The sequence below is a fragment of the Scyliorhinus canicula genome, chromosome 1 (assembly GCF_902713615.1).
Source record: "Scyliorhinus canicula chromosome 1, sScyCan1.1, whole genome shotgun sequence".
NCBI classification, from domain to species: domain Eukaryota; kingdom Metazoa; phylum Chordata; class Chondrichthyes; order Carcharhiniformes; family Scyliorhinidae; genus Scyliorhinus; species Scyliorhinus canicula.
The window spans coordinates 285,133,977-285,161,750 of NC_052146.1; the positions used below are offsets into that span (position 1 = coordinate 285,133,977).

Below are 27,774 nucleotides of genomic sequence, written 5' to 3' on the forward strand. Positions count from 1 at the left end.
TGTAGTACAACTGTACCATTTAATGCTACCACTACAAGAGACAAATGTAAAAATTACAATTGAAAGATATATTTTGGATGCAGTTAAATTACACATCACCAAAAAGTTTCAAATGTGTACTGAAAAAAATTGCCAAGAAAACTAATACTGTTATGCATTGTTAATAAAGAATGAACACCATAAGCTTTAATGAGTTAGCAACTATCAATATTGATTCAGTCAGCACATTAAATACAAAGTCATTAACTTGGTCAATAGATTTGGCTGCTTTAAGCAATGGTTTCCCAATTGCATTAAGCAGCAGGGACTGCTGTTTATTGAAATCTGCTCAGCCTGAAGTACTTAACTCAATCATAATCATTAATTGTGTATACACCAGGGCTACACTATAATCTGAGATACTCCAAGACAAACAACTGCAATATTTTATTAAGGTTATCAATTGATATTGGATCCAGATTGTTCTCATTGTCCTCCATGCTGTGCCACACTTGAGGGAAAGGTGTAGGTATGAGGTGCAGAATGGGAACACCTACGGAACATAAAACAGTGAAAAATTACTTGACATGTAGTTGGTTCATTCATTTCAATGGCAAACACCGAGCCAGAATTTGCTGTCAAAATAACAGTGATGCTTTTACGTTTCCAATTACTTGATCAAGAATGTAAACTTCCTGAGAAGCTTCACTCACATCCTACCATGACCTCACCATCACTGGGAATCAGGCGGAAAACTCGGCTGATTGGAGTTATACCTGGCACAAAGAAAGATGTGTGGTTGGAGGTCATTCATCTCAGCTCCAGGACATCACTGCAGGAGTTCCTCAGGGTAGTGTCCTAGGCCCAACAATCTTCAGCTGCTTCATCAATGACCTCCCTTCATCATAAGGTCAGAAGTAGAGATGTGTGCGGTTGACTGCACAATGTTCAGCACCATTCGCAACTTCTCAGATAATGAAACAGTCCATGTCCAAATGCACCAAGACCTGGACAATATCCAGGCTTGGCCAGACAAGTGGCAAGTTATATTCGTGCCACATAAGTGCCAAATCCCGACAAGAGAGGATTTAACCATCACCCCTTGACATTCAATGGCGTTACCATTGCTGAACCCCCACAATCAACATCCTGGGGGTTACCATTGATCAGAAACTTAACTGAACTAGCCATATTAATACTGTGGCTACCAGGACTGGTCAAAGGCTAGAAATCCTACGGCGAATAACTCACCTCCTGACTGACCAAAGCCTGTCCACCATCTACAAGGCACAAGTGAGGAGTGTCATGGAATACTGTCCACTTGCCTGGATGAGCGCAGCTCCAATTGTGCGTTGGCCCCGGGCATCCATTGGATGGGGGCATTCAATCAGAGATAACCACCACTACGTCACGTTAAGTATTTGACTGTATGGGTGGTGGGCTGCAGGGTAGCATGGTGGTTAGCATAAATGCTTCACAGCTCCAGGGTCCCAGGTTCGATTCCCGGCTGGGTCACTGTGTGGAGTCTGCACGTCCTCCCCCTGTGTGCGTGGGTTTCCTCCCACAGTCCAAAGATGTGCGGGTTAGGTGGATTGGCCATGCTAAAATTGCCCGTAGTGTCCTAATAAAAAGTAAGGTTAAGGGGGGGGGGTTGTTGGGTTACGGGTACAGGGTGGATACGTGGGTTTGAGTAGGGTGATCATGGCTCGGCACAACATTGAGGGCCTGTTCTGTGCTGTACTGTTCTATGTTCTATGTATATATTGAATTTTGCAACGCACATTTTGAGTGTTTGCTTCAGATTGTGTGTTTCCTTGACTCCAACTATTATACCTGATCATGCATGAATTTGTAATTGATTCCCTTGCTGTTTCCCTTTGCTATAACTACAATGTGCAGTGGAAAGAGAACTCATTCGCTCAGCGAGTGCCTTGCACATAACGCCACAGATAGGTATTGTGCTCCTGTGCTGGATGGGTCTTCCAGTGGTTTATCAGATAGAACTAATTTACTACCCTGTACTTGCGCTCGTTGGAATTCCGGGTAATGTACTGTATCATGTCTTTAATCTGAAAATCAATGTTTGACTCTGAAATCCGCGTTCTATTTCCTGTCCACCGTGACGGGTGCATTCTTTGTTCTGTAGTTATCTCCTGGTTTACATTTTTGACTCGGTGATTTTACAATAATTTTGCTTCTCCTGAGACGTATTACTGGGTGGAGGATTCCCCAATTTTCCTTAGAGCAGAATTATCTACGAGTGTTTTGTTTTGTGCTTTGTACTGCCTACCAACAAAATAGAGACCTTCTTCATATTCCATCATTACGTGTTGATTCGCCTCTCGCAGTGTGTCATCTTGATCTTCAATTTCAGTTTTCGCCCCACATAAAGTAGGAAGCAAGTATTCATCCACATAGCTTGGCAAAGCTCATGGCTTGCGGTCATACCGTCAGCGTCCATTCTGCCGGCACTCCAGCAATTTTAAATGCAGCTTTTTACTGAACAATTGACATATATTCTTGCTGTGGTTGGGCAAGTGTAACAGGATTGTATTGACATTTACATATTTTTTTAAAGAAACAAGTAATATGAAGCTACATAACTCACATCTGCATGTTTTTTATGATTTGCCAGAGTATACCGGAGTTGTATTGCTTCTGTGGAAATGTTTCCCTGTCTGTGTCTAATGTCTAATTATTGAAATTCATCTCAACAGAAGCCCAGCAAACGTTTTCCCAGTTTTATCCTCACCCGGATTATTAATTGTCTACTCAGTAGTATCAAAATTTGATATGAAATATTGTTGTGGGTTCATTAGCTATATGTTGATTATTCATAGACTTTCTCTGCACATTTCATTATTCTCCGAGTTCTGCATTTTTGTTCTTTTTTGTATCTAAAGTTTGAAGCCTGTCATTTGAACATTATGGCTGACAATGTATGTTTAACAATGGAAATTTAGTTACTTATCTCTCATTGTCCATGTTTGACGGTCACAGTCTTTCAGATTCCATTCCCGGTTACTTTATTTTGATAATCTATTATCTTTAACAAATATTTTATAATTCACTCTCCATATATTTTTACATTTCCATATTTTTGAATCAATCAATCTGTTACAAGAACAGGAGTAGAACATTCAACTCATCGAGCCTGTCCTAACATTCAGTGAGATGATGACTGATCTGTGATGGAATTCCATATACCTCCCTTTTGGCATATATCCCTTTATCTCTTTGCTCAGTTGAAATCTGTTATCTCAGATTTAATATTAAAAACTGACCAAGCGTCAACTACGCAACGCAACGGCATAGTGGTTTTGTCAGAGATCATAGAACATACAGTGCAGAAGAGTCTGTACCGACCGACCCACATTATATATTCAAAATGTTTTCCTTTCTCATAATATTTCTCAGTATATTAGGCCTTATACTTGAGTCTTTGGGGCATACAATCAAGATTTGCCCCAGGCATCACCAGACCTCTGCACGCCACTGGCTTAAAGGATTACTTAGTGTTGTATTTTTTGGGGGTTGTATTTGAATTGATGGTTGCTAAGATGTTCACTGTATGTTTTAAAAAGATTAACTTGAGTTCATAGAATAAACATTGTTTTGTTTTAAAAAATACTTTTCCATTTCTGCTGTACCACACCTGTAGAGTGGGCCGTGTGCTCCCCATACACAATCTTTTAAAAGTTGTGGGTCAGGTGAACTCCATGATACACTTTGGGGTTCTCTAAACCCTGGCCCATAACAAGCCAAATAGGAAGAAAATATTTACTCGAAGCTGATAATCTAACAGTAATATTAATATTTGTAATGTCCATAACAAATTCACAATTTGTTCTGTGTTGGACCTGGGCCAGAATTATACTACACATGGTGGTGTGCAATTCTTCGTTGTTCTCAAATAGTGGATAACAGGAAACTACTACAAAGAGTTACACAGAGGGATGGAAGAATTACTAATGTTGTCATGTTACCATGTTTTTCGCCTTCTCCAGCAAGGTCAATGACTGGCAGCACTGTTGCAAAGGTCAACTACTGGCTAATAATTAAGATACTGTGCTGTGAAGCAATTGAAATGGGAAAGTTGAGTACATTGTGAGCAGGTAAGGAAGCACGGTAGCATTGTGATTAGCACGGTTGCTTCACAGCACCAGGTCCGATTCCCGGCTTGGGTCACTGTCTGCAGAGTCTGCACGTTCTCCCCGTGTTTACGTGGGTTTATCTGGGTGCTCCGGTTTCCTCTCACAGTCCAAACATGCTAAATTGCCCTTAGTGTCCAAAAGATTATGTGCGGTTTCTGGGTTACATGGATAGGGTGGAGGTGTGGGGTTGAAGTGGGGTGCTCATTCCAAGGGCCCGTGCAGACTTGATGGGCTGAATGGCATCCTTCTATACTGTAAATTCTATATTCTAAGCGCTTGGCTAAGTAGACAGGTCACTGAAAGTGTCAACGCAGGTGGAGAAGGTAGTCAAGAAGGCATGCTTGCGTTTAAAAATTGGCAAGTCATCTTGCAGCTTTATAGAACCTCAGTTAGGGTGCACTTGGAATATAGTGTTCAATTCTGGTCGCCACACTACCAAAAGGATGTGGAGGCTTTGGAGAGGGTACAGAAAAGGTTTACCAGGATGCTGCCTGGTATGGAGGGCATTAGCTATGAGGAGAGGTTGGTTTGTTGTCACTGGAGGTTGAGGGCGACCTGATAGAAATCTACAAGATTATGAGGGGCATGGACAGTGCGGATAGTCAGAAGTTTTTTCACCAAGGTGGGAAAGTCACTTACTAGGAGCATAGGTTTAAGCTGCAAGGAGCAAGGTTTAAAGGAGATGTACAAGGCAGGTTTTATTACACAAAGGGTGGTGGGAGCCTGGAACTCGCTGCTGGGGGAGGTAGTGGAAGCAGATACGATAGTGACTTTTTAGGGGCGTCTTGACAAACACACAAATAGGATGCGAATAGAGGGAATAGACACAGAAAGAACATGCAAACTCCACACAGACATCCACCCAAGGCACTGGTGATGTGAGGCAGCAGTGCTAACCACTGTACTACCTTGCCGATCCAATCTCAGATTGAAGCCTGCGATGGCATGAACATTATGATCAGCACAGAAGTGTGTTTTTCATATTAAGGGTGGCAGGTGGAAAGGGAAAATATGTTTTAACTGTCGACAGCAGGGAAAAAAGTGTTAATAAACATGAGTTAACAAGAATTTTGAACTAGACCAGCTATATATTTACTGTGGCTACAAGAGCAATCCTGCAGTGAGTGATTCACCTCTGATTCCCACTTGCCTGGTTGAATGCAGCTCTAACAACCATTCAGGAGAAAACAGCCCACTAGATTGCCATCTTAACATTCACCCCCTCCACTACAGATGCACAGTGACACCAGTGTGTACAATTTAAGAGATGCATATCAGCAACTCACCAGGTTTCCTTTGACAGTACCTTCCTATCCCATGACCTCTGCCACCCAGAAGGACGAGGGCAGCAGGCGCATGGGAACGCCACCACCTCCAAGTTCCCCTCTAAGTCACACATCATCCTGCCAAAACTATGAAATGAAAATCGCTTATTGTCACGAGTAGGCTTCAATGAAGTTACTGTGAAAAGCCCCTAGTCGCCACATTTTGGCGCCTGTTCGGGGAGGCTGTTACGGGAATCGAACCATGCTGCTGGTCTGCCTTGGTCTGCTTTCAAAGCCAGCGATTTAGCCCAGTGTGCTAAACAGCACCATATATCGCCGTTCCTTCACAATAGCTGGGTCAAAAACCTTTGAACTCTCTTCCTGATAGAACTCTGGTTGTACCAACAGCACGTGCAGTGCAGCAGCTCAAAGGCAATTAGGGAGAAGTAATAAATGCTGGCTTAGCCAATGACATCCATATTCCGTGAAATAAATTTTTAAAAGAGGTGGAAGTGAGAGGGTATATTTCTAATGTTTCCAATTAAGGGGCAATTTAGCGTGGGCAATCCACCTACCCTGCACATCTTTTGAGTTGTGGGGGTGAGACCCACACAGACATGTAGAGAATGTGCAAACTTCGCACAGGAAGTGCCCCGAGCTGGGATCGAACCCGGGTCCTTAGCGCTGTTAATGAGAGGGTATACCTTGAAAAGGATGTCTTTAAGAGAAGTGATAGCCTGGTAGTTATGCTGAATATAGATAAACCTAACGTGACTTACTTTTCCAAAAAGAAAGTTATAATCCATTAATTGAACATGAAACCTAATCAAAATGCATAATTCTTAATGGGCCATTTTTAATTTGGCCAGATTTTAGCTCCTGAAGAGGGAAAATCGAGTCAAGAAATCTCCCAAATCAGCGGACCTGTCTCGATGGCAATGGTCCCCACATGCAGAATTTTCACTCTGCGGAAGCCACTGGGACATGATCGAGTCAGGCCTGCCACCTCTAGAAGCAGTCCAGAGGTGATCATGGAGGTGGCTAAATGCTGAGGCGGTCTGGTAGAAGCTCAGCCTCAATTTTCTGAGACTTCAGCCCAGTTGGCTAAAAGCAGGAGCCGGGTTCGACCCCGGCCCAGGGTCACTGTCCAAGTGGAGTTTGCACATTCTCCCTGTGTCTGCGTGGGTCTCACCCTTTCAACCCAAAAATATGTGGAGGGTAGGTGAATTGGCCATGCTAAATTGCCCCGTAATTGGAAAAAAAGAATTGGGTACTCTAAATGTATTTGTTTTTAAAAAAAGGATGTACAGCCTACTATCCCTCACCCGCATGCAACCTCCATGCTCCCTCATACTCCAATGTTTCCTCCATAGCATCTCACCTTATATCCACCACAGACAGACCTTAGGAGCCACTTAAGAGATGAACAAAAATAAAACTTCTACCAATCTAAAAGAGCTCTAACTGATACTGATATTAACTTGAACTGAAAAAAACTCTCATTCATGAAATCTATTCAAAGATTTGAAATCCCCTCAGGTAGTTAATCTGATGTGGAAACAAACAAGCTTCTATTCACCAGGCACATCGAAGATGGATCATTTCATAACCTCTTAAAACAATCAAATAACATATGAATTCAACTCCTGCTGAGTTTTTTAGCTTCTGAAACTCAGCCAAGCATTCATAACGAGCTGGAAAAAGAAATAGACTTTGGAATGTGTGAACAATGAAGAATATTGAAACTGCAGAAACAGGTGATTCATGTGTAGTTTTTTAAGCTGCACAAGATGGTCTGTCAATCAATGCACTCCAACAGCAGGTGTCTACCTCTTTACTTTAAACGATAGCAGCAGCCTGTCTTTATTTTTCATTTTTTAAGGGCTTGAGATTTAAATAACTTCACTTCATGATACTTAAATGGTCTTATCAATCTTTCACAAGTGTTTACATCGTTTCCATAAATTTGTGATTCCCGCATTGCGAGTTAAGGCCTTTTGAACAACAAAAATGGAGTCTGAGCTCAGCATTAATTTCAAATAGTCCTGTTGAGTTCAGTTTTCCCATCTGTGTGATTCGTGCCCAGCTACATTACACTGCGACAGAATGTAAACCTTATGGAAATGAGGGCTGGACTTCCACATTCAGCTCCTGGCCCCCGTTTTTATAGGCCTCCAGAGTCAGCCCAATTCCATGAAAATCTGGCCCACATGCCCCATTGGGGGAGATGGTGGTGCGCAGCCACCAGACTAGTAAACCAGAGACTCAAGCTCGTGCCCTGAAATCTCGGGTTAAATCCCTCCATAGCCACTGGTTGATTAAAATCCAATTCATTAATAGAAAATAATATGGAATTAAAAGCTATTTTCAGTAAGGATGACCATAAACCTATCATCGATTGTCATAAAAACCCATCTGTTTCACAAACGTCCTTTAGGGAAGGAAATCTGCTGTCCTTACCCGGTCTGGCCTACATGTGACTGCAGACCCACAGCAATGTGTTTGTCTATTAGTTGTCCTCAGAAATGGCCTAGCAAGCTGCTCGTTCAAAGGCACTTAGGGATGGGGAACAAATGCTGGCCTTGCCAGTGATACCCACATTTCAAAGCAAGGAAGATTTTTTTAGAAACGTAGGTGAAATGTTCCACTGCTGTCTGTAGTAAATTAGTTAACAGGGGCTGGATTCTCCGACCCCCTGCCGGGTCGGAGAATCACCGGGGGCCGGCTTGAATCCCACCCCCGCCGGCCGCCGAATTCTCCGGCACCGGATATTCGGCGGGCGTGGGAATCGCGCTGCGTCTGCCGGTGCCCCCCCCCCCCCCAGCAATTTTCAGGCCCGCGATGGGGCGAAGACCTGCTGCTGTCATGCCGGTCCTTCCTACCTTACCGACGGGACCAGGCGGTGCGAGCGGGCTCCTGGGTCCTGGGGGTGGGGGGGGGGGGGGGTGCGGGCCGATCGGTGGGCGGGCCTGTGCCGTGGGGGCACTGTTTTCTTTCCGCGTTGGCCATAGCCTTCACGATGGCCGATGCGGAAGTGACCCCCTCCCCTGCGCATGCACGGGGATGACGTCAGCAGCTGCTGACGCTCCGGCACATGCGCGGACTTCCGCCAGCCGGCAAAGTCCCTTTGGCCCCGGCTGGCATGGCGCCAAAGGCCTTTGCCGCCGGCCGGCGGGGCGCCAACCACTCCGGCGCGGGCCTAGCCCCTCAAGGTTAGGGCTTGGCCCCTAAAGGTGCGGCACCTTTGGGGCAACCCGACGCCGGAGTTGTTCACGCCACTCCATCCCGACGGGACCCTCCGCCCCGCCGGGTAGGGGAGAATCCCGCCCCAGGTTCTGAATAAACTATTAAGTTCACCATTTTTTAATCATTTCAAATCAGTTAGCAATGTAACTAAAACAACACACATGTGGCACCCCTATGTATTAACCAATTTGTTACAAATAACACTGGTGGCTTTGGTTTTACATTTTTCCTGTTGTAGATCATTTTAACTAAGGGACAGGACAGGAAAGAAAAGGATTAAAAAAACATTGCACCGAGATATGTAGGCCGGGATTCTCATATCCCGGGTTCACCCTGCTACTGCTGCCAACGAGAACGGAGAATTTTGCGCCCAGCCAAAATTCCATTCCGAAGAATCCTGCCGGTGTAAATGGACAGGAATTCCAACCGCCATGTAGATTTTCAAAAAAGAATTCTACTTCTTTGCCAATGTATAAAGCAATGGAAAATATTATAACACCTTAAGCATAGATGGTCATTTGACCCACAATGCTTGTACTTGAGAGTACTTCAACTCAGCTACTGTATAAATAGAAGCGTGGAGTACAAAAACAAGGCAGCAATGGTTAGTATAAATGAATCAATTGTTACACATAACAGAGGTAAAGCTTTGTCACTGTAACATGATTAAACATACCTCTTTGCAAAAATGGCTTATGGTCATCTTCAATGTGCCCGGCTTGCATTTTGGTCCAGAAATATTTTACCTCGTTGGGATGGTTGCTCAGTAAACCCAGTCGATGCAGGCGACGTTCTGTTGGGCAACATGAAGAAAGTTCTGATGAAAGGTTATCGACCCGAAACGTTAACACGAGGGGCAATTTTGAGCCCGGATTCGCCATCTGCGGGATCGGTGGGTTGGCCACGCTAAATTGCCGCTTTGTGTCCAAAGGTGTGCAGGTTCGATGGGTTACAAGATAGGGCGGGGGAGTGGGCCTCAGTTATGGAGGGTCGGTGCAGAGGCGACGGGCCGAATGGCCTCCGTCTGCATTGTAAGGATTCTGTGAAATGTCCCGTGACAACCGCAAAACACAATTCCTGCTGGAGAGATCACGTTTTCCAATTTTCTCCATCCCTTGTCACCGATGATGAGATTCATGCCCACAAAGGATGGAAAGCTCATTTTAATAGTTCTGCGTTGATTCAAATATTATTATTGCCCCCCCCCCCACACACACACTAAATGATCCCCTCACTAAATATCTGTTGCAAGGTTTACAACAGGTTTGGGCAGACGTGAGGGAATCTCTCCGGAGCACAGAGGTAAGTATAGCTCCTGGGGCGGAGAGGGGCCCTGGCACTGCCCCATTAAAGTTGGCATTGAGGTTGGGCAATGCCAGCCTGTGCCTGGGGCAGTGCCAGGGTGGGCCCTAGAGGGAGTCCCATGAGGGGGTTACACTGGTGCAGGGGAGTGCTAGCTATACCTCCATGATGTTGGTGGGGGTGGTGTATGTGGGTGGTGGATGTGGGTGGAGGTTGGGAGCGGAATGCTGGTGAGGATTCTCAGGAGGATGAGGGAGGAGCCCCCGATACCTCCATAACGAGGGCTGGGGGCCATCAGGCACCAGGACTGAAGGGCGCTCTTTAAAGATGGTGCCCCGATCTCTTTGGAGCCAATTGCTGTGCCAGTGTCGGAGTAAGCCAACGCCTACTATTTATTTTTGTCTGAGATGTTCAAGATTTGGCGAGAAAACCGGTTTGTGCAACTGCAGACAGAGTTCCACACCAGTTTTCTGTCTAAGCCTGAAACTTTGCCAAATTCTGGTAAGATTCCACCCACTGTTTCTCTCCACAGATGTTGCCTGATCTGTTTTTTTATGAAGAAAGTTGGTTTGGTTGCTTGGTATGTTTCTTGTAGTAGATTGCAGCAGAATAAAGAGATAACTATAACATCGAGATATGTGTGCTGTCTTCTTGGTCCGTTTTGCTGATCCTTAATGAAGTGACATGCGAAGCCCTGTTTGAAATTTCAATGGCCAGCCATTTGTGGACTGGAAAATCCCAAGGAAAAAGATAATTCCTTTAAGTTAATTGAAAAAATACACACCGAGTTGTTCTGATCTGAAATGAACTGCCTGAGGGAGTCAGGGAAGCAGATCCAACAGCAGCAACTTGCAATTATGTAGTACCCTTATTAACCAGTACCCTTTTTAACCTTGTAAAACATTCCAAGGTACTTCACAATAACCTTATCAAACAAAATTTGACACCGGGCTACATAAGGAGATATTAGGCTGATGGTCAAAGTCTTTGTCAATGAAGTTGATTTCAAAGGAGTTTCTGAGAAGAAGAAAGAAGGGTAGAATGTGGATTATTTTAGGGAGGGAACGTCAGACCATAGCATCTTTGTGGCTGAAAGCATGGCTGCCAATGGCGACGGTGATTAAAACCTGTAATGGTTAAAAGGTCAGAATTGGAGGAGGGTGTTGCAGAGATAGGGAAGGGAGAAGCCAGAAGGTTTTGCAAAAAAAGGATGCAAATTTTAAAGTTGAGGCATTTCTTAAGTGGAAGCCAGGGGAGGTCAAAGAGCAGAGGGATGGATGTGTGAATGAGATTTAGTGCGGCCTAGGGAAACGGGCAGCAGAGTTTTGGATGGGCTCAGGTTTATGGATAGTAGGGCATGGGAGACTGTCAAGTTTAGAGTAACAAAAGGGCGGCACGAGGTGCAGTGGTTAGCACTGGGACTACGGCGCTGAGGACCTGGGTTCGAATCCCGGCCCTGGGTCACTGTCCATTTGGAGTTTGTATATTCTCCCCGTGCCTGCGTGGGTTTCACCCCCACAACCCAAAGATGTGCAGTTCGGTGGATTGGCCACGCTAAATTGCCCCTTAATTGGAAAAAAAAAATTGGGTAATCTAAATTTATTTTTAAAAAGTTTAGAGTAACAAAGGCCTGGATGATAGTTTCAGCAGCGGATGAGCTGAGGCAGTTGCAGACTTGGTAGGGGGATTGGCAATTAGAGAACACATACCATTCAGAAGGAACGAGAAAAACAAAATATAAGGTAGGGGACAAACTTGCAACATACAATAGCCACCGAATGTGTAACAATTTACATAATTAATATTTCTGTTCATTTTCGTTACCTATTAGCTGTAGTCTTTTATGCCATCGAGCTGTATTTGGAAAATAACTTGGAAATCTTGGATCTGGTGCACCAATCAAATCCAATAACACAAATAGGTCCTATGAGGAATATACGTAGTTTGTCAAATTAGCACATTAGCAAATCAATAGGCTAATTACCACAATTTCCAGTGACTATCAATAGATCTTGCAAAATTAAGAGAATGGTCCTTTCTGGTATAAATTCCATCACTAAAATGTTTTGTGTTTAATAAATTGTTTTAGCTTCAGATTAATAAATTCCCTAAAATCTAACATTTGAAACGGATTTGTTTCTATCTTGGGCAGGATTCTCCGCAAACCTGCGGGGCCTTCAGAGGATCCTCCACACCTTCAGAGGCTAGGTCGGTGCCGGAGTGGTTTGTGCCGCGCCGGCCGGCGCAGAAGGGGCTTGGCGCCATGCCAACCGGCGGCGAACGGCCTCCACCGGCTGGTGCAGGTTGGCACATGCGCGGGAGAGCCAGCAGGTGCTGGCGCCATCCCAGCGCATGCGCAGGGGGGTTCATCTCCGCGTCGGCCATCGCGGACCGTTACAGCGGCTGATACAGAGGAATAGAGTGCCCCCACGGCACAGGCCCTCACGTGGATTGGTGGGCTCCGATCGCAGGCCAGGCCACCGTGGGGGCACTTCCTGGGGCCAGATCCCCCTGCGCCCCCCTGAGGACCCCGGAGGCCGCCCGCGGAGCCAGGTCCCGCCGGTAAGTACCTGTTGTAATTTACGCCGGCGGGATTGGGCGTAAACGGGCAGCACTCGGCCCATCGTGGGCCGGAGAATCGCCGCGGAGGGGTGCTGCTAGCGGCCGCCGACCGGCGTGATTCCTGTCCCCACCAAATCCCCAGCGCTGGAGAATTCAGCAGACAGCAGGGGCGGGATTCACGCCGTGGGGTGCTTTTCATTTCTTTGGGTGGGATTCTACGAGTCCACGCTGGGTTGGCGAATCACCGGGGGCGTGGGAAATTCCCGTCACGCCCGAGGAATCGGCGCTAATCACGCCCACATGGGCGCAGCGCCAGTCTGGGCCGCTGAAATAGGCCCCCGCAGCAATTCTCTGCAGCCGAAGGGCCGAACTCCCGCCAGCGTGGTTCTAACCTGGTACCACCCGGCGGGAGCTCGGACCCATGGCCACTGTGGACGTCCTGGCGGGGGGGGGGTAGGGGGGATCTGACTTCGGGGGCGGCCTCCACAGGGTCCAGGCCCATGATCGGGGCCATCCGATCGGCAGGTGGCTGCGATCTGGAAGGGGCCTACCTCCTTCTGCACGGCCCGCTGTAAAATCCCCGACATGTTGCTCCGCACTGGCACGGAGACGGCAACCACGCGCGTACGGCGGCATGCAGACGGCCGCGTGCTGGCCGTGCAGAGCCGCCTTTTGGGGCTGGAGCAGCACGCAGCTCTCTGGCGCCATGCTCGCCCCCTGGCGCCATGCTCGCCCCCTGGTGCCATGCTCGCCCCCTGAACAGCGGTGAATTGCTGGGCTAGGAGGCCCGTTGACGCCGGCGTACACCACTCCGGTGTTTATGCTGCCGTCAACACTTGGCCGGGATTTTAGAGAATCCCGGCCTATATGTCTAGAATAAAACCCAGTGCCTTTTTTTTATAATGGCCTTATTAAGCTGCATCACAACTTGTAATCATTTATTTTTCTGTATGCTTGTTAGGTGAATTGGGCATTCTGAATTCTCCCTCTGTGTACCCGAACAGGCGCCGGAGTGTGGCGACTAGGGGATTTTCACAGTAACATCATTGCAATGTTAATGTAATAAAAATAATCTTTATAGTAGGCTTACATTAACACTGCAATGAAGTTACTGTTAAAAGCCCCGAGTCGCCATATCCCGGCACCTGTTCGGGTACACAGAGGGAGAATTCAGAATGTCCAATTCATCTAACTGCACGTCTTTCAGGACTTGTGGGAGCACCAGGAGGAAACCCATGCAAACGCAGGGAGAACGTACACATTTCGCACAGACAGTGACCCAAACCGGGATTTGAACCTGGGACCCTGGAGCTGTGAAGCAACAGTGCTAACCACGGTGCTACCGTAATGTAAGCCTACTTGTGACAATAATAAATATTATTATTAAATTACATTAATGCATGTTTCCTAAAATCAACACTATTATCAACACTATTAAAGTTTTAAGATGGACTGTTAAGCAAAATTTTGTTGTGGCTGAATGGTGAATATTTTCAATATAGGGCAGCTCTTACACCCAGGCACATTGCACTCCCCCATCCCCACTCCATCAGCCTGTCATCCCAGGCACTTAAAGTATCCCTGTCACGTCGGCAAACCTTAGGCTGACTGGAAAACCCCAGTAGGTCTATTTTAACTATAATAACCAAGGTTTCACATTGCCGTTAACCCATAGGAAAAACAACATTTATGAACACGACTTTAATGTGTAATTGAGCCCCATTGTTCATTTTTCATTGGTGTATAACCTTGACGACTGTAAAAATGACAATCATTTCTTGTATTTTTTTTCCTGTCTTGCAGGCTGTCTGTACTTACAATTCCATGAATCTGGTTGGTATCAAACGCACCAGGTGGATGTGCCTCCTTCTCCATCTTCTGTGCCAAATGTCGAGAGCCATAGAGTGAGTCAATATCAGACCAATATTGAAATGCTTCTTCTCCATCAAAAAATATTAGCTGCAGGGTAAGATCTGGTCTGTCACTGTTATCCTAATTGAAAGATAAATAATTCAAATGTAAGCCTGTCGAGATTCACCCACACTAAAAATTGAATCTCTTGAGGATATGAATAAGTGATAAAAGTCAATGAAATATTGGAACATAAAACTACATGCAGGTTAGAGTCAGGAAAAATGACAGCAAATCTGGGCTAGTCGCAAAATCATAATACTTTTGAACATACTGTTACAGCTGCTCGTATAATTTGAGCTTATGTACATAAATCACTATTTTCATGATGTTCCAATTTCAACTCTGGGAAGTGCAACCAATAAGTAAACCGTTGTTGGGTGAGTTTTCCGAGGAGAAGTCATTTCCCCCCCACCCCACGATTGTTTTAACATGGGTATGGTGATGGGGCAGCGCAGTGGCACAGGGGTTAGCACTGCTGCCCACAGCTCCAAGATCCGAGGTTCCATTACGGCCTCTGTGTGCCGTTTTCAGTTTCTCCAGGTGTCTGCATGGGTTCCCTCCGGGTGCTCCGGTTTCCTCTCACACGGGGCTGGTTAGGGGGATTGGACCCGCTAAATTACCCCTCAAGTGTCCATAGCTGTGCGGGTTAGGTGGGGTTATGGGGATGGGGCAGGGGAGTGGGTTTAGGTAAGGTGTTCTTTCAGAGGGTCAGTGCAGATTTGATGGGCTTCATGGCCTCCTTCTGCATTGTAGGGATTCTATGGTATTACAGTTGCACTGGCTTTGTCATTACATATGAACATACGAACTAGGTGCGGCCTGCCCTTTGTGGTCTTCCAATTTGTCTGCAGGTTGCTCCAGCAATGCATGGAGGTATGTATTGCTGGAAAGGCCAACCTTTATTGTCATTGATAGGGATGTGATTTTTCTGTCTTTTACCAGATTTCTATTGATTTGTTATTACAGAGTGTAATAAATTCAGACACAGTAATGGTAAGTAAATGCTGCTGAAATAATGCACCCGTGAGTCCCAGTTCAAAGCAAATATTCAAAAAGTCTTCATACTATGGGAGAGGTGATCTCCCTCCCAGACCCGCCCACTGGGCCACTTCACTCCCTTGCAGAGCTCACCCATCTTCAAGTGTTTTTTACATTTGTATGTCATTTATTTGTTATTGCATAGCTCCTGCAAAGGATTCCTAGTTGGCTAAAATTACAGCATGTACTTTTATGACTAATGATACATTTTACAGATATTAATATATTTCTATTAACTATGGGCTCTAATATACACATTTATAATCTTGTCTTGGCAGGCCATGATGTTAACAGGCTGTTATGTAAATTCTAAAAAGGCACATCTGGGGAGCACCACAGGAAGAGCAAATTCATATGAAATCTTCCCCTTTACAGTATCTGAATTAATCAGCAGCAAGGCCTTCTACAACTTCTGTCAACTTCATGGCAAAATCTTGCAGAGGCAATGGGGGGGGGGTCACAGTTGCTCAGCTGGAGAGCTGGCAAGACCCTCACATCGCCTCCTTTCAAGAAGGTCCACCACATATTGTGCCACACTCACCTGACAGGCTAGTGGTAGGCCTTCCCCTGGGATCAAGGACCTCAGTGGCAGAGGATTTCCTCCCAAGAGCTCTTTTGTGTTCAGCAGTGCCACTGAGGAGGTGGTGACTGTTGCCAGTACTACATCCACCAAGACCTTGGATAGATGAGGGACCTAGGCAAAGGTGAGTAATGATGTGGCTATGGAGTGGAGGTTTCAAGGGAGGGGTAATGAAGGGGCTTGGTAGTAAGGACAGAGGGATTGATTTTAATCGGTCCTCCTTTCCAATGCCTGGTCCCTCGATCAGGAAGTGAATGCCTTTGAATGAGGGATTCGCTCCCACCCCTGCCCTAGGGGCCCACAAACAAACATGCCTGCCACTGAGAGGCAATGGGATTACCCCTGAAGAGGGCATTGGCTGTGGACCAGGAAGCCATCCACAGGTCTTCCCACCATAGACTCCCTACCCACTCCCTACTCTCCCAATTAAATGTCCCCATCAAACTCACCACAGGGGAGGGTACAAGTTCCTACCAAGCAGTACCAGAGTGAAGCCTGCAGTGTAACTATATCATCCTTCATGAGAACACGTAGAAAAAAAGATCAATTATTTTGATTTAAATGGGTCAATATTTTTGTTAAAATGTTAAACTACATAATTTACTAATGTTTAAATTGAGATTTTAACAATCTGTTGATACAAGTGACTTGATACAAATGTAAGATGTTAAATAACCGAGAGTTTTCTGATATTTTTCCTGAGTCATTATTCACAATGCCTGTGTTGTAATGTACCATATATTAAGGAGTACCTTCAACTGAAGTAGCAGATTGTCCAGTGCACGAGCCAATTCCAGCAACATAGCACATGATACAGCAGAATCAGTGGCGCCCACGTACACTCTACTGTACCACCACTCATTGTAGTATTTTGAGTCATAGTGACAAGCCAGCACCAGCCTTCGTTTAGCTGCAGGATTCAGTGTACTGATGATATTTGAAAACGTGACCGTTCCATAGGGTATCGCATCCTGGAAAGTGTCCTCTTCGGTTACCCAGCCAGCCTTGAGTTCACCGAACCGACCTACGATGTGCTATGGAGGAAAAACAATTTTAACAAGGGTCAACTCTCACATAAGCTAAAAAAAAATAAGTAGCAGGTTAAAGGGCATCTTAATCTGGAATTTCCATTGGCTGTCTTTCTTAATAGAGGCACTAAGCAAGATAGTGAATGTTCAGGGCAAGCAATTATATTGGTTCATTCCATCAGACATGAATTCTTGTGTTCAGCATTATCAAGGTGTCAACCGAAATGCAGGGACTGGTAACAAAATTGAAGCGGGAATTTTTATTTGTCCCCTTTCCATGCCTCTGTCAGCTGCCCTTTGCAATTATGGATCAGGAAAATGTTACCTTCTCTATCTTCAATTCATGGACTGGGAGACATTTTTTACATTTGTTCTTGAGATGTGGTCGTTATTTGGCATGGCCAGCATTTATTTCTGGACCCTAATTGTACTTCAGGCTATCTTCTCAACTGATACAGTCTATTTGGTGCAGGTACACCTATGTTGCTATTAAGAAGAGGTTTTGATCCAGCAACAGTGAAGGAATAGCGATATATTTCCAACTCAGAATGGTGTGTGGCTTGGAGGAAACTTGCTGGTGGTGATGTTCCCGTGCATCTGCAGCCCTGTGCCTCTACTAGGTGATAGAGGTCACAGATTTGGAAGGTGCTGTCGAAGGATCCTTGGTGAGTTGCTGTAGTGCATCTTGTATATGGTGCACAGAGCTGCCACTGTGGTGGAATGAGTGAATATTTAAGGTGATGGATGGATTGTCAATCAAATGAGCTGCTTTGTCCTGAATGGTGCAGTGCTTTTTGGGTCATGCTGCAACCGCACTCATCCAGTCAAATGAAATATTCCATCCCACTCCTGACTTGTCCATTGTAGATGTGGACAGCCTTTGCGGAGACAGGAGGTGAATTACTCGCCACAGAATTCCCACCCACTGGCCTGCTCTTAGAATCCCCGCAGTGCAGAAGAAGGCCAAATTGGCCCATCGAGTCTGCATCGACCCTTCAAAAGACCACCCCACCTCGGTCCAATCTCCCGCCCTATTTCTACAACCACACCCTAAGGGGCAATTTAGCATGACCAATCCACCTAACCGGGACATCTTTGTGGGAGGAAACCGGAGCACCCAGAGCAAACCCACGCAGACACGGGGAGATATGTGCAAACTCACCCAGACAGTCATCCAAGGTTGGAATTGAACCCAGGTCCCTGGCGCTGTGAGGTAGCAGTGCTAAGTATTTATTTGGCAGGTTCAGGATTTTGATACTGTTGGGTTCAGTGATGGTAATGTTATTGAATGTCATTGGGAGATGCTTAGATTCTCTCTTGTTGTAAATAGCCATTGCCTGATACTTGTGGCATTTCTGTAATTTGCCGCTTATCAGCCAAAGCCTGAACATTGTCCAGGTCTTGCTGCATATGGATGTAGACTGCTTCAGTATCTGAGGAGTCACGAATGACCCTGAACATTGTCCAATCATCAACAAACATCCACAGTTCTGACCTTATGATGGAAGGAAGGACCGGGATTGGATGAATTGGCCTCCAACAACCATAACTATCTTGCTTGATGCTAGGTTTGACTCAATGAATCCACAAGAGAGAAATCTAAGTCATTGTAAAGATATGGGGCTGGATTCTCAATTTTGGAGACTAAGTCCCCATGCCATTATGAAAACTGTGGTCTTTTAGGCGAGGAAAACTGGCATCAAAGGGCCACAAATATCCCGTTTTGCTGGGGGCTAGCAGGGAGCCGTCGTAGAGCTCGCATCTCTAGCTGCTGATATGGCCCCCGGCATTTCTGGGCCAGAGGCCGCGCATGCGCACGGCGGCGGCCTGCAGCGCAGCACCATGCTCCATGGCGGATTCAGCCCGTAAACCTGGACCGGCAAAGTAGTGCCCCGCATCGGCCGCTTGCGCGCCTCAGACCACCCGCCCACATTGCCTCCAGCCCTGAATGAAGCCCCCCCCCTGCCCACCGATCGGCCATCCCCCAACTGTGTCGGCCCCGGAACTGAGTCCGCAGCCGCCTCACAAGGTTTCCCGTATGGCTGGGACCACGAGAGTCCCACGCCGTCAGGAATTCAGCCGGTCGAGGATGGAGTGGGCATCAGGCAATGGCCTGAGGTGGTGGATACTCGAGCATGGCGTATGACGATTTTCAGGGGGCGGAGAATTTTAAATCAGGAGCAGCACCAAAACGGATTCTCCGCCCCATCGCCGAACATGATTTCGGCATCAGGGGTGGAGAATCCAGCCCCTGGTATGCTTTAAAATATCACATGAAGGAGACTTATTAATTATTTAATATTATTTTCAAAACATTTTTGGTTAATGTAGTAACACACTTCTAACCTTTCCATCAGATCAGCCAGACTAACAGGCATTGTGCTGGGAGTATTGCTTCTGGTACTACTACATGCTAATTGGTAAACAGAGTCAGGCTGGACAAGGACCATTTTTTACTGCAGTCTACTCAAGGTGCCCAGTATCAAAATGTTGCTCGAGGTGACTAACAGGGAAAATCATTTATTATTTGAATCACATTATCAGTGATCTTGCCTAACTATTTGCTCTTTACTATATTGTCTTGAGAGGGATTATTGTTCTTTCGAGGGATATGGTCCCCGGAAGGGTAGGAGGTGTGGTGAACGTATTGTATTGACCATTCACCATGTATTACCATGTATGCTGTTGCCCATGTGGGCTCCACCTATGGACCATTGTACGATATTACGTAGGATGTATCATGTTGGTGCCCTTGTGGGTTCCGCCCCTTGAGGGGAGGTATAAAGAGCAGCAGCTCTGTAGGCGGCTCTCTCGAGCAGATCAGTCGCAGGCAGGCACTGTTCTAGTCAATTAAAGCCACAGTTTACATCCATTCTGTCTCGCGTGAAATTGATGGTCGCATCGGGGGTTTTGGTTCAGACGGACAACATGGTCGGTGTAGGCTTGGAGGGCTGAAGGGTCTGTTCCTGTGCTGTAATTTTCTTTGTATTCTAGTTAGAACATACATTACTCCATTGAACAATCAGATTTAAATCATGCTGTATTTGCATATCCAAATTGGCCCTTCCTAGTGTCCGAATGAAAAGTACAGACATAATTGCACCATGTTGAGACATTGATCAATTAATAGACTGTAAGTTTGTTCATACATCTGCAACTATGAACTTGCCCCTGTCCTGCCTATTGCAGCACCAGTGCTCAGTGTGCTTAAGGAAACATAGGAACAGGGGAAGGCCATTCATCTCTTTGAAGCTACTCCACCATTCAAATAGAAATGGCTGGCTTTGAAAGCAGACCAAGGCAGGCCAGCAGCACGGTTCAATTCCCGTACCAGCCTCTCCGATCAGGCGCCGTAATGTGGCGACTAGGGGCTTTTCACAGTAACTTCATTTGAAGCCTACTCGTGACAATAAAGCGATTTTCAGATAATGGGTAATCTGTAAATGAACAAAATGAACGGCCTTATCCAATAATAATATCAGTTTCAGTCCTGAAACCCCCAATTGCTGCAGCATCCAGAGCTTTCTGAGGGTGTGAGCTCTGGATTTCAATTACTCTTTCTGTGAAACGGTGCCTCTTGATTTCTCTTCGAATGGGCTGGCTCTAAATTTATGATTATTCCCTCATTCTTGATTGCCCCACCAGAGGAAATAGTTTTAAAAAGTAAATTTAGAGTACCCAATTATTTTTTCCAATTAAGAAGCAATTTAACATGGCCAATCCACCTACCCTGCACATCTTTGGGTTTTTCGGGTGAGACCCACGCAGACACGGGGGGAATGTGCAAACTCCTCATGGACAGTGACCCAGGGCCGGGATTCGAACCCGGGTCCTCAGCGCCGTAGGCAGCAATGCTAACCACTGTGCCACCGTGCTGCCCGAAGCAAACAAAAATAAGCTTCCAAGATAGATGAAACTTTAATGGACGATTTGTACTCACCTGGCGCACAGCTGCATTTCCAATCGAGCCTGGATATCTCTCCCTAAGCATTGGTCTCAAATCATTGTACCACATTATAGAAATGTTGGTCTGTGATGTAGCATTCCGGGTGTCCATCGCAGTCAGGTACTTAGGCTTATGGAGCAGCTGGTGATTTTAAAGTCATTGAGAAAATAAGAAAATTAAAAATGAATGCCGTCCTCAGCAGTTTACAGTCTTTAACAGAGTCTCAGGACTATTTTAACATTTCAAATACATTTTTTAAATTGCCAAAATCAGAATGTAAGCTAAACCGTCTCTTAAATGGATTGCTCGGCTGAAATTATCAGTCGAATCGAAAGATAGACTACTGCACAAGACACACTTTGCATATTACTACAGAAAAATCAACCCAATAATTGTCAGCAGGGCAGTTGTTTAGCCAAAGTGACTTGAGGAAATTAAAAGTACTGTTTCATACAATATAAAAAACAGCAGTATCAGAAAATCTGACATTTAATTTTGTTTTATTTTTTGGTTTGAGATAATATAAGTTCTATTTAACCTCCTCTATAAGAACTGGTTATTTTACGGCTTCTTTGTACTTATGGCGATTCTGCCACACCCAATTTTGAAAGTACTGTCGTAATGTAAAGGGGCTGGTTTAGCACACTGGGCTAAATCGCTGGCTTTTCAAGCAGGCCAGCAGCACGGTTCAATTCCCGTATCAGCCTCCCTGAACAGGCGCCGGAATGTGGCAACTAGGGGCTTTTCACAGTAACTTAATTGAAGCCTACTCGTGAAAATAAGCGATTTTCATTTCATTATTCATGTAAAAAAAGCTAAGTGAGCAGAAATTTATTTGAAGAAGAAGTTGTTTAGCTGTTCCTCCAGAAGCTGTAGTGCCACTGGTGGAGGCATTGGTGGTGATATTTCAGGAATCACTGGAGGCAGGGAGGGTCCCAGAGGACTGGAAAGTGGCTAATGTAACACCACTGTTTACGAAGGGAGGGAGGCAGAAGACGGGAGATTATAGGCCGGCTCGCCTGACTTTGGTCATTGGTATGATTTTAGAGTCCATCATTAAAGATGAGATCGCGGAGTACTTGGAAGTGCATGGTAAAATAAGACTGAGTGAGCACGGCTTCGTCAAGGGGCGATCATGTCTGACAAATCTTGTTAAAGTTCTTTGAGGAAGTAACAAGGAAGTTAGTCAATGGATAACCAGCAGATGTGATTTATTTAGATTTCCAGAAGGCCTTTGACAAGGTGCTGCATAGGAGACTGTTAAATAAGTTAAGAGCCATGGTGTTAAGGATAAGATCCTGGCATGGTTAAAGGATTGGCTGACTGGCAGAAGGCATAGAATGGGGATAAAGGGGTCTTTTTCAGGATGGCAACCGGTGACTAGTAGTGTACCTCAGGGGTCGGTGCTGGGATCACAACTTTTCACAATATACATTAATCATCTGGAGGAAGGAACTGAAGGCACGGTTGCTAAGTTTGCAGATAATACGAAGATCTGTAGAGGGGCAGGTAGTATTGAGGAGTCAGGCAGGCTTCAGAAGGACTTGGACAGGCTAGGAGAGTGGGCAAAGAAGTGGCAGATGGAATACAGTGTGGAAAAGTGTGAAGTTATGCACTTTGGAAGGAGAAATGGAGGCAGGTATTTTCTAAATGGGAAACTACTTTGGAAATCAGAAGCACAAAGGGAGCATTCTGAACAGTTTTGGGCCCAGTATCTAAGGAAGGCTGTGCTAGCCTTGGAAAGAGTCTGGAGGAGGTTCACAAGAATGATCCCTGGAATGAAGAGCTTGTCATATGAGGAACGGTTGAGGACTCTGGGTCGGTACTCATTGGAGTTTGGAAGGATGAGGGGGGATCTTATTGAAACTTACTGCGAGGCCTGGACAGAGTGGACATGAAGAGAATGTTTCCACTTGTAGGAAAAACTAGAAGCAGAGGACACAATTTCAGACGAAAGGGACAATCCTTTTAAACAGAGATGAGGAGGAATTTCTTCAGCCAGAGGGTGGTGAATCTGTGGATGTTCTTTGCCGCAGAAGGCTGTGGAGGCCAAATCACTGAGTGTCTTTAAAACAGAGGTAGGTAGGTTTTTGATCAGTAAGGGGATCAGGGGTTATGGGGAGAAGGCAGGAGAACGGGGATGAGAAAAATATCAGCCATGATTGAATGTCAGAGCAGACTCAATGGGCCGAGTGGCCTAATTCTGATTTAATGTCTTATGGTGACAAATGCCAATTGCAGGCAACAACATAGGCAGGGTAAGCGTACAACCTCCTCATCACATGACCACAAATGAATGAGGTGGATGAGAGCAAGTGCTTTTCAAATTAAGTCTAGAAAGGAGCTTCCTGAGACTCTGGGGAAGATTGGCGACACAATGGCACAGTGGTTAGCACTGCTGCCTTACAGCACCAAGGTTCCGAGTTCAATTCAGACCTCGGGTGACTGTGTGGAGTTTGCACAAACTTCCCATGTCTCCGTGGGTTTCTTCCGGGTGGTCCATGTTTCCTACCACAATCCAAAGATGTACAGGTTAGGTGGATTGGCTATGTTAAATTTCCCTAGGTGGGGTTGCGGGGATAGGGTGAGGGATCGGGCCTTGGGAAGGGTGCTCTTTCGGAGGGTTGGGGAGACTAGATGGGCAGCACAGTAGCCTTGTGGATAGCACAATTGCTTCACAGCTCCAGGGTCCCAGGTTCGATTCCGGCTTGGGTTACTGTCTGTGTCGAGTCTGCACATCCTCCCCGTGTGTGCGTGGGTTTCCTCCGGGACCGGGTGCTCCGGTTTCCTCCCACAGTCCAAAGATGTGCAGGTTAGGTGGATTGGCCATGATAAATTGCCCTTAGTGTTGGGTGGGGTTACTGGGTTATGGGGATAAGGTGGAGGTGTTGACCTTGGGTAGGGTGCTCTTTCCAAGAGCCGGTGCAGACTCGATGGGCCGAATGGCCTCCTAAATTCTATGATATCCATGATATCTATGAATGGCCTCCTTCTGCACTGTAGGGATTCTATGATTTTGCAGTCAGAAAGTGAAACCAACGGTCACATTTTAAATAAATTGTGTACAACCGGTGCATGGTAATTCACTGCATGATGTAAACAGGCCTGATTTCAGAGCCCCAATGTTTCCGTCTCTGTGCTTGCTGTCAATTTCACAATCCCTCAATCTGATTGGTTAAAGAGATAAACGGTTGTTTTCCTCATTCATTCAGATTCCAGATTCTCTGTTTGTTTTGTTGTGATTATATCGGCTCCCACTTGCCAAGCAAAAATTTAAAAATTGATACATGCAAGGGCAAGCCTAACTCAGGGCAGTCACTGTTTATGATGATGTGGAGATGCCGGCGTTGGACTGGGGTGAGCACAGTAAGAAGTCTTACAACACCAGGTTAAAGTCCAACAGGTTTGTTTCAAACACGAGCTTTCGGAGCACGGCTCCTTCTTCAGGTGAATGGAAAGGCTTGTTCCAGAAACATTTATATAGACAAAGTCAAAGATGCTGGACAATGCTTGGAATGCGAGCATTTGCAGGTAATCAAATCATTACAGATCCAGGGAGAGGGATAATCACAGGTTAAAGAGGTGTGAATTGTCTCAAGCCAGAACAGTTGGTAGGATTTTGCAAGTCCAGGCCAGTTGGTGGGGGGTGGATGTAATGCGACATGAATCCAAGATCCCTGTTGAGGCCGCACTCATGCATGCGGAACTTAGCTATAAGTTTTTGCTCGGCAATTCTGCGTTGTTGCGTGTCCTGAAGACCGCCTTGGAGAACGCTTACCCGGAGATCAGAGGCTGAATGCCCTTGACTGCTGAAGTGTTCCCCGACTGGAAGGGAACATTCCTGCCTGGTGATTATCGCACGATGCCCGTTCATTCGTTGTCGCAGTGTCTGCATGGTCTCGCCAATGTACCGCGCTTCGGGACATCCTTTCCTGCAGCGTAAGAGGTCGACTACATTGGTCGAGTCGCACGAGTATTTGCCACGTACCTGGTGGGTGGTGTTACCATGTGTAATGGTGGTATCCAAGTCGATGATCTGGCATGTCTTGCAGAGATCATGCCAAATCATCGACTTGGATACCACCATTTGATTACCTGCAAATGCTCACATTCCAAGCATTGGCCAGCATCTTTGACTTTGTCTATATAAATGTTTCTGGAACATACCTCTCCATTCACCTGAGGAAGGAGCTGCGCTCCGAAAGCTTGTGTTTGAAACAAACCTGTTGGACTTTAACCTGGTGTTGTAAGACTTCTTACTGTTTATGATGCCTTGCCAGAGCAAATTATGGACCAATATGCTCCACGTTCAAACCATGTCAATGTGACAATCGTGATGGCTCAGACATGCAATAGCTTCAAGCGAAGAGATTCTGCAATAAAGGGAACTGGCTTAATCATGGCCTTGCTCAGAGCGTTACCACTGCTTTGAGCAAGAACCAACAGAAAGAACCAACTAATGACTGCTGGAAATAGTGTCCTGACGATCCCAGCAGGATATAATTGCTGATGCTGACATCCATTCAATATAAATGATTCACATTGGGATGTAATAAGGCTGCTTTGTATCTGATAATGAGTGCCTGCTTACATAGGGTAGAATATTATAGAAGCCTTACACAGAAGCATCACAGAACAGAGGCAACTTCTTCAGGAAAGCATGAAGGAACTTGTTACTCAACTTCCCCTGCTTATCTGTTTATACTGGTACAGTTAAATGTCATTCTTCATTTTAATATATAGAACTTTTATTACAGTGCAGAAGGAGGCCATTCGGCTCATCAAGTTTGCACTGGCCCTTGGAAAGAGCACCCCACTTAAGCCCAGGCTTCCACCCTATTCCCGTAACCCAGTAACCCGACCTAACTAAGGGGCAATTTAACGTGGCCAATCCACCTAACCTACACATCTTTGAACTGTGGGAGGAAACCGGAGCAAACCCACGCAGACACGGGGAGAACGTGCAGACTCCACACGTCACCTGAGGCTGGAATTGAACCTGGGACCCTGGAGCTGTGAGGCAGCAGTGCTAACCACTGTGCTGCCTGAATTTGTTGAAGATTTAAAAAAAAACATTTATTTTACTTTTTTTCTGATCTATTTTCCCTTTCTTAATCCAATCTCTTTTTTCCTCTATTTTCCTTCTGTACCTGATTTTACAGTGAATTTGCCCATTGTCAGGTATGCTGTCAATTTCGCAATCCCTCAATCTGATTGGTTAAAGAGATAAACAGTTGTTTTCCTCATTCATTCAGATTCCAGATTCTCTGTTTGTTTTGCTGTGATTATATCGGCTCCCACTTGCCACTTGTCAAGCAAAAATTTAAAAATTGATACATGCAAGGGCAAGCCTAACTCAGGGCAGTCACTGTTTATGATGCCTTGCCAGAGCAAATTATGGACCAATATGCTCCACATTCAAACCATGTCAATGTGACAATCGTGATGGCTCAGACATGTAGAAACATTGTTTATCATAGCAGCAATTGGGTTTAATGATGCTACCCACAATCTTAAGGATAGAGAAAAATATGGACCCTACTGAGAAATGTGGCATTCTTGGAAGTTATCCAGAGCCCTAGACTGATGCAAAAAAAACGCAAAATTGCCCTTGGCATGAAGTCTTTCAATTGCATCACAAATTTTGTTATTTTGATTCCTATATTGGTTATAAATTTTACCAAAATAACTTAAACAGTGCTTTAGTTCTCAAATGTAAACAATTTATAAACATTCCAAAAAAGGATGTTCCTAATCTGTTTGTTTCCGCCTCCAGTTTCAGGAGCTTTGCGCAGCTTGCTGCGGGCAGATGAGAATATTATTAATATTTAAAAGTTGTGGTTCAATTACATCTGTCAAACTCTGATGCCATTTCCAATCAGTACCAGATAAGTAGGGCACACTCCCAGACCTGCCAGTGAAACCTAGCAGAATCATGGCCATAAGGGGCTGAGGTAAATTTGAATCTTGAAATATTTGATATTTTCTAGTAGGCCAGGAAAAGCCGCAATGCTCCTCTAGACCGCTCAAGGAAGAGCTTAGTCCTCCCTTGCTCAGGCCTTCCTTCCTATTCCCCTCACCACTTCCCCTGTGCTGCACACTTTGATCCCTGACTGCCGCTGCCTCTTATCGCCGCCGTCCTACTCCCCTCTGGTTCAAGTGGGTGTCCTTGCTGTAACAAGGGGCTTAAAATGTCCAGAGCTTCATGTCTGCCTTAGCCCTGCAGTCACAATTACACCCCAAGTTAATATTGGGGGTTTTCCACTAATTTCAATCAGACTGCTGACAGATAAACAAGACGGTAATTGGGTTTTATTCAAAATCTTCTCCCTTCCCTTTCCTTTCTAAAATATAGTGGGTGATTATTTTAGTGAAGTTATGCCTTGCGACCTTCCAATGAAAGGCCGCAGGGTGACAGAACCTCGCCATACAACTCCTCTGCTTTTCTCCATTTTAAAATTTCAAACTACAACCTCTGTCTGCACATTCGCACCACAATAAGACCTCAGTCTTTAGTCTAAAAACCTACCTTTTCTTCTGTCCATGGTACTTTAAATTGTTCTTGCCCCTGGGTTTGGCAGAAGATTGTTGTCAAACGAAATAAAACCACAAAAAGAGAGTAAATCAGGCTCTTGTTACTAGCCATCTCTAGCTGTTGCAACAAGCACACACTTTTGTCTTGCTCTCTCTCCCTCTCTCTCGTCACAGACTAATGTGCAATCTTGTGATTCTAATCAGAGTCCACAGAGCACTTAAAAGC

The 27,774-nt window shown here is 45.5% G+C and overlaps 1 protein-coding gene across 1 annotated transcript; it reads right to left on the bottom strand.

Annotated features, from left to right (window-relative positions):
• On the bottom strand, positions 1-27,774 carry LOC119975029 (glutaminyl-peptide cyclotransferase-like). Its single transcript, XM_038814490.1, has 7 exons — positions 27,544-27,774; positions 21,009-21,155; positions 16,793-17,074; positions 14,327-14,500; positions 11,771-11,870; positions 9,321-9,437; positions 1-532 (listed from the first exon to the last, which is right to left on the bottom strand). Exons 1-7 carry the CDS (start codon positions 27,658-27,660, stop codon positions 387-389), a joined length of 1,083 nt encoding a protein of 360 aa, XP_038670418.1. The 5' UTR covers positions 27,661-27,774; the 3' UTR covers positions 1-386.